General features: G+C 31.7%; 1 protein-coding gene across 10 annotated transcripts in view; it reads left to right on the top strand.

The window, feature by feature from the left end:
- The window catches only part of LOC143246559 (uncharacterized), a 206981-nt gene that overhangs the window by 181969 nt on the left and 12814 nt on the right, over positions 1-12198 (top strand). For all 10 annotated transcript variants that reach the window (XM_076493465.1, XM_076493464.1, XM_076493466.1 and 7 more), the window contains 5 exons: positions 869-1486; positions 4451-4948; positions 5107-5310; positions 7620-8024; positions 10685-10892. In XM_076493465.1, coding sequence (XP_076349580.1) covers positions 869-1486; positions 4451-4948; positions 5107-5310; positions 7620-8024; positions 10685-10892 — 1933 coding nt within the window. The remainder of the gene's footprint in view (positions 1-868; positions 1487-4450; positions 4949-5106; positions 5311-7619; positions 8025-10684; positions 10893-12198) is intronic.

Genomic DNA, 12198 nt, shown 5'->3' on the forward strand with positions numbered 1-12198 from the left:
TTCTAGTGTAAAGAATTTATTAAAGTCACAATAGTTTTCATTGATTTTTTTTTTACTGGAATAAATTGATTGTAATCATTATTCATTGATGTCTTCTATTATGTTAAGAAGTATCTTGTTATTTCATTCGTAACGACAACTCTATATACATTTAAGGAGTCTACTGTAATGATGTTTATTCACGGTATATATAACTTGTAGAAATGTTGGTTTCTCTCTGCTTAAAGATATTCTTATAATCATATTTGCCAACTGTTTTTCGTTTTACAAGGAGCTGGTTGCAAATACATTCGTTGACTGTTTTCCTATTATAAATAATTAATTGTTACATTTCCCTGATGGTTTGGTGTGTTTAGAATTTCGCAAAAAGCTACACGAGGGCTATTTGCACTAACCGTCCCTAATTTAGCTGTGTAAGTCTAGACAAAAGGCAGCTAGTCATCACTACCTACCACCAACTCTTGAACTACTCTTACCTGACTAAATACTGGGATTTGATTGTCACTCTTATACGTCATCCACAGCCCCAAAGTTTGGGGCATATTTTTGTGAAAACGGGTCACCAACCACGAACCTTGGACTGAAGTTAAAACAATGTCAACCACTTTCAGAATCTTCAAAATCAGAAATTTGAAAAGGTGAAAGGTTTTGAAGATGAAAAATATATACTGCATGATAGTTGATTATGTAATCTTTCTGTAGGACACTTGTTTTCATTTTAAAATGTACTCTGACTTGCTGGAGGAACATCATGTACATGTCAATAGGGTGTATATAACATTTCATTCTATTTAATAGTTTCTGAGATATTTTTTTTAAAAGAGAGTGTTATATTTTATTTAAGAATACCCATACATTTAACTCACAGGCTCACTTGGCTGGTCAAAATCCAATGCTGGTATCCATGCTTGCCCAAACTCCAAAAACAGAGCCATCCATCCCCACAACTATTGCCAGCTCCATCATGTCTCAACTTCCTCAAGACCGACTTCCAAGGGGTCTTGAAAAAAAGCTTCTCAGCACATCTGCTAAATCAAACGTGGCTTCTACACCTTTAGCAGTATCTACCACAGTGTCTGCTACCACACAGCATGGTGGTCCAGTTTTCTCAACCTCTACTATTCGTACCCTTCTGCAACAGGACATGATGACGTTTGACTCTTGGAGTCAGTTATCCCTTAATCAACATCAATTGTCTGGTATTAGTTTTTCCCAAGAGCGACAACAACCTTTACAACAAGAATTACTGCTTAAAATTCTCAACAATCCAGATTCTCCACAACTTTCCCGAGCACTTGCAACCAGCGTGACAACGTGTAGTAGAACTGCATCGTCATCCAACAGCTTTGGGCAAGCAAGTCTTCCAACATCAACCAACGTCACATTGTCGGGATTGTTCGGAGATGCTGTTTCAGCAGAACCGACAGGAACAACAGCTGGTGGTGACCATGCTCCAGACCCACTCTTATCCCAAATTCTTGATGAGGTAAACCTAAGATCATAGTTTTATTCTACTTCTTAGTTGTAAATACTATCTTGTAGAACAGAAATACTATAAAAAGAGTACTTTTCTTCTTCTTAAGCAGACAAATACAATAGAGTCATACTTATAAAAAAAACTTGTAACACAACATTATGTAGATGAAAGAACAATTAGAGTTCTTGTTTATTAAGTTTTGAATTGTATTTTGTTCTTCTGAAGTACTGAATAATCATATTTCATTTACTTGTTACCTATACTTTGTATTTTTGCACTTACAGTAAAGTGTGTTTAATAATAGTGTCTTTCACCGTAACAGTATGTAACTGTTAGAGTATTTAAGGATGGAATATGTATTATATTGATTTGTGATGTGTAAATTAAACAGTAGTGTTCCTGTTTAATAACAGATTGGGATTAAAGTCTGTAATTACAGTAATACAAAACTGTATAAACATTAGGAAAGAATACAATTTAAACTAATTATATGTAGTGTATTTAGATGCATGTTTTGAGGACTAAGTTACTTTATTTTTCATATTTAGAAGTTTTAACTTTATCGGATTTTAGAATTTCTTACAAGGTTAGTGGATTTGGTATTAAAAATACTTTTGCCAAAAGCTTTTCAGTGCAGCTGAAAAATAAAGAACATAAGACATATTTCTTAATCTGTTATTTCTCTCCATTTTGTCCAAGGGGCAAAATACTAAAACAATCTTTTTGACTATTCTCTGTTCCACAAAAAAATCTAGAACAGTAGATTATTTAATGGTGAATACAGTACAGTGTCATTAGCACTGTTTTGTCAGGAAAGGTGTGTAACATCTTTTGTATGAAGTTCATTATATATGTATTTTTATGGTTTGTAATATTTAATTGTTAGAATTTTACAGTACAGAATATCCCACACGTGAATTAAAAGAAATCATGAGATACGTTAAGGTGTCACAAACTGAAATGGTGTTTGTTATATACAGAACAATTGAAAGTTTTTTGTGATATTTATTCTGTCATGTATATGCTTTTTAAAACTGGCAGACTATTCTGGGTTCCTACTATAGACAAATATAATATGTTAAGTACAGCTGTTACTCTGTGTGTATCTGAGGGTTTGTGAAGTATGTTGATATGTGTAATTTTTAGACACTTATACATGTTCAGAATTTTCAGTGGTTACATAGATATATATCCAGATTATTTTTTGAGCAATAAAACAAATGAGTCAAAGAAAAGAGAGAGAGAAAGAAAAACAACTAATTATCCAGGAAGCAAAATTGAACAGGAAAATTTGCCCCTCAGTCAAATCTTGTACCAGGAATCCAGTAATATAAGTGCAACACCCATGATCAGAAATGGAATTGAAAATTACTGCACATTCAAGAGTACTTGTTGGACAGAATATTATAAATAATAATCACTATAAAATATTAAAAGACTTATGATCTTAAAATTACCTTAACAAAATGTGGTTTACATCATTTTACAAAGCAGTTAACTGTAAAGAAATTCTTCTCTAATCATTTCACAGGCCTCAAAAATAGTAATATTGTGGAAAAAAGTAATTAATTATTTCTTAGTCATTTTGTTTTGGGTTCTATCAGTTGATAATTTTAAATACATTAATGTTAGTAAGGCAACAAACTAATTTTCCTGAGTTTTTCAGATGCTTGTGCCATTTTTCGTGCTTCAAGATTACCCAATGAAATGTCATTGAGCATTATCACACAAGGTTTATTTAATCTGTTACTGGCAAACTAACAAGACTTTGAAAGTTGTTTAGTAAATTAACTATTCTGTCTTCTTAAGAAATTGTTTTTAATTTAAAACTTAAATATCTTTCAAGACAATTTACTAAGAAATATATAACATCTAAAACCTCTAATTTCAATTACATTTCTTCATTTTTTTTATTCTCACTGAAAGTATCAAAATCTTTATTTAATAGAAAAAGTACTTAAATAAAGTTTCCATACTTTCAGTGAGAATAAAAAAAAATGAAGAAATGTAATTGAAATTAGGGGTTTTACATGTTATATATTTCTTAGTAAATTGTCTTGAAATTTGGTATTTGAAGTAAGAATCCAGTGAAGCACATCCATTGAAAATGTGATAGCTTGGATTACCACAGTCTAAGCTACTGAAAATAGAAAAATTGCTAAACTGGCTCTCCTGTTAATAATACACAATATGCCTCACAGTTAATTTAACCTTGATGACACCTTGCTGTGTGTCTTGATATAATATTTCTGTCATTTTGACATGTTTCCAATTTGTTCATGGTTCTTAGGAATGAATAACATCTGGTCTTGAAAGAATTAAATAAAAATATTATTAGTACAGTTTGCTTGTGAGAATCCAGTAACGGTAGCATTGCTTTGGCCTTGTTTGTTTTTAATATTTCATCATATCTAGCTACTGTTTATTACTAGAATTAATTTGATAACGTGGAAAAATAGTATGTAGAGATAACTTAATTTGTATACAACTGTGTTGAATCATCCAAATCCTTAATTATAAGTCAGGTTTATTGGAGAAAAATTGAAGTTTTGGCATTGATTAAATAAGTTCTGATATCTAATTAACTCTGTTTAATGCATCTGTGAAAATAATTTTCAAATTATATATTCATTATTATTTATTTGAGCATAAAATGAAGAAATGCAAATACATCTTCAAGTTTCATATCTACTTTTAGAAAATCATAATATATGTTCAGAAAGCTTGAGTTTTTAGTGATGTTGAGAAGACCCACTTGTAGAAAAAATATATATGTAAAAATTGCTTGTTTGGGTTGAGAAAATTTTTTACGTAGAGAAGTGAACAGCGTTTCGACCTTCTTCAGTCATCTTCAGATGAAGGTCGAAACGCTGTTTGCTCCTCTACGCAAAACATTTTCTCAACCCAAACGAGCTTGAGTTTTTATTTATTGATTGATTGATATATACACACATTTTTTTTTCTTGTTTTCAGGTGTGGAGCTTGCAGCAGGAAATGGAATCTCCTTCAGTTGATGATTCAGTGGTTGTGAAGTTGCTTGATGAAGTTTTTAATCAAACAACTGTATCTAGTGCTACTGCTGCTCAACCAGCAATGTCCACTCAAGACCTTCAGGCAAAGATGGCAATCAATGCCATACAGCGGCAGTTAATGAGTTATGAAGCACCTGGCAGTGGAGCTACTCCAGCATCATCAGGTTCTCAAGTAACCAATAACTTAACACTGTATCCTCAACCAATTACTGCAGCTTCTCCTAATGCTATGACAACCTTTGTATCATCTCCTGGCTTGCAGTCATCTTCTCAACCCCCAACTTACAGTAGTGTCGTAGTGGTTAGTCAAAGACCTAGGCTACCCAGTTCAGGGGTAGTAACTAATGGTCAGCAAGTGGTGGGGGTAGGTAGTGTTCAGAGAGCAGGTTTGCCCCAGTATCCAAGGGCTGGGTACATTCCAGTCAGCCTTACGCCACAGGTAAAGTTTCTGGTCTTCATTTTAAAAAATGTATGAGGTTATATTTTATAATTGTAATTCTAAGAAATGTTTTGAGTTGTTTGTTTAATCAGAAGTGATATTACTTTGGAATATGTGTTGGCTTTGTTTATACATTGTATCTTTTATTTTCACTGAAGGTGAGGAGCCGATTATATGAAAGGCGTCAAAAATACCTTCTACAACAGCAGAAGAGGTTACTAGCCCAGCAACACCAGCAGCAACTAACATTACAAACTCAGCAGTCTATTAACGACCAGCTTACTCCTTCTTCTATCCCACCTTTTCCAAAAAATATGAATGACTTGTTAAACAACACAGTGGCACCTAATGTAACACTGCAGGTTAGTGACAGGTGTTAACCAGTTTTATACAAGAGAGACAAAATGCATAGAATAACATTTAAACTACTTATGTGGCAAGAACTGTAATCGAGTCAGTTTTGATATACAACAGGTTTAACTTGTTTAATGAGTAGCACCATATGTTTCTTCTCCTATAGGTCTAGTAATGTGTTATATTCCAAAGCATAATAACAAAGGTAGATTAAAGATAAACCAGAATATTCATTTAAGAAAATAAACTGATTCTTTCTAAGTAAGTGCCAGTCTTCGTTTTAACTTCTTAAAAAAGAAAAAAAAAAGGATAAATTGATAGGAAAAGTTATTTGATACTTATATAAAGAAACGAGTACTTTAACACAAACGTATGAGATGTTTGCTTTTCCCGTTACCTGACAGATGGCCTCATTAGATTCATTAAAAGTTTCATTTTGCTTACAAAAATTTAAGTGTCCTGCAAGTGTCATCTAATATAATTTTTCTAAATTTCTTAGAAGAAGAATCTATGATCAGTTGAATCGTTTGTTTCTTTATTATGATTTTATTTTGTTGTTTTTTTAAACAGCCACTTGAGATAATTTTTTAAATGCATTTGACATCATTTTCAGTAGTTGCAGTGTAACTCTTAAATAAATCAATCTTTAATCTCATCATAAGTTTTATCCACTGACAGCTGAATTCCTTTCTGTCTCTCTATGTATGTGTGTGTGTTTTACTGGTTTTCTTCAGCTTTATATTTATTTCAGAGATAATGCTATTCTTAATGGTAACATATTTTCCATCTCTGACTATAAGTTTTTCTATACATATGTGCTTGTTTTGGTGTATATTTGACTTATGTCAAATTATATGGTTATTGTATGCTCTGCATATGTGGTAGTGTTACCTTCCTCTGTTTTAGTAGCCTGTTTATATATCATTTCTAAAAACAACTGATTTGCTTTTTTTTTCTGTTAACAATTTTGTTTTATAGGTAGATTAAATTTGTAAATTGTTTTATAGTCGATAAGCAGCATAGTAGGAAGTAGAACAAACTAAAATATTATTAATAGCATTATAACAGTTTTTGTACACAAGTTTTTACAAGACTATTATTAAAGCTAATTAAACTAATTATTCATTAAAATAGTTGTCCTTACATTTCATATGATGAAACCAGTAAATAATTTTTTCAAAGTGTGTGAAAGGTAATATATAATTAAATGAAAACAGTTTTTTTAAGGAATACAAAAAATTGTGTGTACTATTTGTAAATCAGTTTGTGATGACAATAGATGATCTCTTTGTAGAGAAAATAATGATTCATAACATGGAATTCACTTTTATAAGAAGTAAAATCAAGGTAACACACACACACACACACAAATTTTCAGTTACCAGTATTTCCAAATGTTTTTCAAATATCTTCATAGACTTTCTAACATAAAGTTGTTGATATAAATTGAATTTTAGGAAAAACATGTCGAAATGATAAATATGTTTAACAATGGCTTAGTGGCAAGTCAACTTGTTTACAGTGCTAAAAACCAGGTTTAGATATTCATGGTGGGCTCAGCACAGGCAGCTCATTTTATAGCTTTATGTTTAATAACAAACAAACATTTAACAGCACAAGCTAGAAAAAACTGTGCAAGCACATATTCTGAGAAATCAATAAATAAAAGAAAACCTACTGTACTAGGTAGGCATTGTTTAAAAGGTATGAAGCAACGATCACTTTTGTTTTTCCTTTTCAGTGCTTCCTGTCTAGTTTGAGATGCTTGTAATCGAAGAGTCCTGGTTTTACAAATAAGTTAATGACTTAATGGTGTTATATGTTGTTAGACTATTGTTAATACAGACAAAAATAATAATAAATTATAATGGTACTATTTATGACTTGGATAATTGGAATAATTAAAAATAGTGACAATCAGATGTACTAATTTTGATTGCTTTTATAGTGGAATAATTAGAAACTCTGATTTTGACTAATTAATAATTCTACATGGCACTAATTTTTGATGCTCATAGATATTTGAGTTAATTGCCCAGCTATAAACAAATGTACTTTTCCAGACATTAATTTATACAGTTTTGTTGCCTATGATTATATTTTAAGAGCTGTCATAAATAACAAATACAGTTGTAACTTAAAAAAATGTGTGGGCAATTGTTTTTACTAACTTATTTTAATCAGAATTGAAGGTTGCAATCTAAGATGATGTTATTTATATAAAAAGATTAACAAAAAAAGAAGTTGTAATGAATATTGTCACTGTTTTTTTAATATTAAGTGACATTTTGATGCACTTTACAAATTTTTAATGTAGCGTTCAACCAGTATACCTGAGCAGCTGTCACCTCGTTACACTGCTGACCTGATGGGGCAAATCTCAGGTCATGTTGGCCAGTCAGTACAGTCTCAACTCTCACCTGGTCAGCGTGGTAATCAACAAGGTCCATATTCTCCCATATCTCAACCACCATACCCCAGTTCAACACCTCCTGCTAACTCGTACCAGCAACGACTTTCCCCACACCCAATGCCGACATACCCTCCTAGTGGATCAGTACCTTCTCCTTCTCAGGCATCAGGAAGTCCTAGATCCCCTCATCTCCAAGCAATGTCTCCCCAGCCAGGAGCCAGCCAACCACAGTGGGCTCAACATCCTTTACAAAGTCCTTCAATGTCACTACAACAACAGAATCCAATGTTAAATGCTCAGTTATCACAGGTGCTGTTAAGATACTTCATAAGTATATTTTATGAGATATACCACATTATCTCGTTTCTAAAATTTGTAAACCTATAAGCTAACAGTAGTAATCAAATATTTCTTGAATTCAGTCAGTTAGTATGAATCTTACAAAATAGTGTATTTTTAAATAGTTAACATTTCAAAAGGTATTTATTAATAAGTAAATATTAAGACCCTGCTACAATCTTCTCACCTAAACTTGTTGGCTATTAATATTTTATTATACTTTTAACAATCAGTTACTGAAAGTTTATAACACTTCTTGATTTAAAATTGTTTATTTATCTGTTTCTATAATTGTTAGTTAGTTCATACTTTATTAAAATAATAATATAAAACTATTTGAAAAAAGACAGTTCATCAAGAGGGCTTCTTATTGTAAATCTCTTCTTTTCTGAACTTATTTTCTATGTAAATATCTATTTTATACTAGAGTATTGTAGGCCTTCTGATTAAGGTTGCTTAGATCATCTTATAGTGACAGTGTTGCAGAGAGTCAAAGAAATGGTAACACTTAAACACATGGCAAGCTTTTAGTAAAATGTACAAGTCTGTTGTGCACACAAAATTAGATGTGTTGCAAATGTTTGTATTTACATAACCTTTAGAAATCTTTATATGCTACTTTATTTTGTATTCCAGTATATCTTGCAATTTCTCTCCTTTGCTATGAACTGTCACTAAATCAGCAAGGTAGGATCAGGTGAATAGTTAATAATTTTGACATCAGTATGTAACACTGTGTTGAATAGCACTCTATAAAAGGTTATGATATGCACTTTGACCCCAACCAACACACGTAGGGGTAAATCTATTTAGTGCTTGTTCACAAAAATATATTAACATTTCAAAAATAATAAAATTGTAGTTACAAAGGAATATGAGTGTAATATAGAGTTTGATGTAAATATTACAAAACAACAAATTACCTTCCCACTATTACAAGGTACATCATCCTGAACATAAAGTGATAGGATCCATCATTATAATATTATGTTTCAGTAAGTAACAGTAATGGTTGGTGAGTCCATACTGTATTATGTATTAAGAAGTATAAGTTTAGCCTTGAAACATGGCATTTAGTACATAAAGCTAACATGTGGGGTAGAATAGGGCTTGTGCCTCCCCTCCTCCAACACACACACTTTTTCAGTTGGTGTTCATACACTATTATTAATTGCTATATTAGATTGGGATAGCACTCTTCCACTTTCCAGTAAAGTTAATCAGCTATGTTTCAGTACACTCTTTTTTTCATCTCCCTCAGTGGGAGTGAAAGGTTGGAGCTCAGAATTAATGCTCATCGAATCAGAAATATTTACATATCGTTTGAAAGTGTATAACAATTTGCAGACATGCTTTTGATGTATGTCTGTATGTGTTTGTTAGTTTGAGTGTACTTTTAACAACAGACTATTTGTTGAAATTGTAAGGACTTTAACTCAAATATTATATATATAAATATCTACTGGCAAGATTTGCTTGGAATGTTTGTCATAGTTGTTAATGTATTTACAGTTATTCAGTTGGGATTGGGTGGAAAAATTGTAAATTGCTATGACTCTCTAGTTCAAATTATATAACAGGTGGGTACATGCCTTCTCAAATTCTTTCTGTATGCTGTTTCAGTAGTCACAAACCCATGTATGAATATTTGATAGAATGTGTTCAAAAAATTTTTATGTATTGGAAACCAATAAGTTAATCAGAGTAACTTATTAACTCGTCACCAATAAAAAAATTGGTTTGTATTTTGATTGTGATCACCCTCTTCCCCAAATTTAGTTGCATAATGTCACTGTATGTATGGGTAGACTTTTCTTACGAACTAGTTTGTAACTTTTTTTTTTTCTTTCTTTTGCATTATTTGTTTACATAAAGTAATGTTTTAGCTTGTATCGACAGAAATATTAAATACAAGTCTAAAGAAGTATAATTAGGTAGGCTATATTTGTAGTTTGTATTAAGTCTTGGGCACCTTACTTAAGAATCAGAAAGAGCATTGAATCGTTTGATAAGACCAACTAGGATGGAAAGACTATAGAAAGATAGGTTAAGATCTCTGAAGAAGGGATCTGACTGAGGATTTTAAGATTGTTAAAGGAAATGTTGGTGCATCAGTTGTTTTTTTTTTCATATCTAATGGTGAGATTTGTACGATTATTGGAATCGAATGCAAGTCTTGTCATGGTAAGAATCATCTTCATCTTTTAATGAATAGACCTAGAACTTTTTTTCTTTCTGTTTTTTGGAGGGGTGTAATTTGATTTAGTGGATTGAGCAGCTTAAGTGAACCAAAAGGTTCCTTAGTGCCCTTTAATGATATGATTTATTTATCTTCATTCCAACTCTTATGTTGTGCCTATAAAATGATTGTGTGTGTGTGTGGAATACTTAGTTAAAAGTTTCAATTAACCACTTACAGATATTAGTTCATGCTGTTCTTTGTAATAATGTTGTTTTGTGGGGCTATTTTTTCTGAATTATTATTCTAAAGATATGGCTATGGACCCTATAAATGTAACAGTTTTAAATGCATTTTGGATCTTTAGCACCTTCTGGTGTGTGTAGATGTTTTTGATGTCAAAATTATGTTACTACTTGTGTTTATTCTAAATGTTTGTATGTTCCAACAGAGCAATTATGGAGGACAAAACAAGTTTATGGGACAACAACAGCGACAAGTTCATATTAGATCAATGCCAAGCCCAAATTCTGGTGTTAACACCCGAAATCCTTCATTTTCTACTCAGAGAGATACCCAGTACATTCCTCAGCCTCCCACAAATGTTTATCAAAAAAGCCAACAACAACAACGACTTCAAAGAACCATTTCAATGCCAGGTAAATTTTCACATAATTATCTGTAAATAATACCAATAATAAAAATGTTACATGCTCCACAAAATCACTGTTTAAAATCAAAAGTTCACTGGATTTCTAACTTGGTTTAACAACCTAAAATTTCTTGGAACTGTTCTTTTGAGTACAAATTGAGGAAAACAGGTATAGAAGATTAAACTACCATTGATACAACCTTTGAATTGTCCAGAACTGTTGCTTTAGTGTTTGAATTGTTTATTTTTATCTCATATAATTTGATGGTATTTAAAACACAGTTTAAATAAACCTGAATGTACAATACTATGAACATTTAATTTCACGTCTTTGTGAATGACAAGGCAATGAATCTTCAACAAAATTAAACATTCGTTTAGGAAAACAAATTTTAAAAAAGTATAACATTGATTTTTTTTTTCACATTTTATACAGATACTAAAATTCTGTGACCAGAACAAACCACACAAACTGTGTGTATCTGTATACACACACAAACTGCTTGAGAATATAATGAACTTTTAATGAAATGCTTATTTCATGGATGATTGTATGTGTGTCTTTCTAAGATTAAGATTTATCAAAATATCAACTTTTATGTAAACTCATGAGAGGTGTGAATTTTACACACATCCCATTTACCAATGATATGAAAGAAGACATCTGATTATAATTTTTATGTTGAAGTTCACTTGTCAGATACATAAAATTTTCAAATATTTTTGGCATTTCTATAATTACTTAGTAATTTATGTATAATAGATTTATACTCATTTGGAAAGATTATTTAACCAGATTCAATTCCATTTCATACAATTTTATTAACACATGTGGTGGTTGACAAGATTAGCAAGTATTGGTTTATGCACTAACTTCTATATTCTTTATAATGCAACACAAGACCACTCACTACAGATCTTTATGTTACCACATACTGGTGCACTTGGCCCTGATTTCAGCCTAATGTATGCTAAGCCTACTTCCATTGTGCTAAACTAGTTTGCACATTTCTTTAAAAAAAACCTGAATGGAGTGACTTGTGTTGTCATTTAAGTTCCAATTTGTTTGACTAGTGTAGGATACTCATGGAAAGTTGCCTCATTTCATGAAATGCCTTTAAACATTGGATACCATAGGAAAAAAAATTCTCTCAGGAGAATGGCCAAGAATGCTTGTGGACCTGCCAACTCCCTTTCAGTAGATGTTGACACTTGTTTGTGGGATGAAGTTTTCACTTTTTTGCCCATCTCAGGCATGATGAGTTGATCATAGCAATGTGGCTAATTGATTGTTCAGTTTAGGTTGTAGGTCA

The sequence above is a fragment of the Tachypleus tridentatus genome, chromosome 3 (assembly GCF_004210375.1).
Source record: "Tachypleus tridentatus isolate NWPU-2018 chromosome 3, ASM421037v1, whole genome shotgun sequence".
Taxonomy (NCBI): Eukaryota; Metazoa; Arthropoda; class Merostomata; order Xiphosura; family Limulidae; genus Tachypleus; species Tachypleus tridentatus.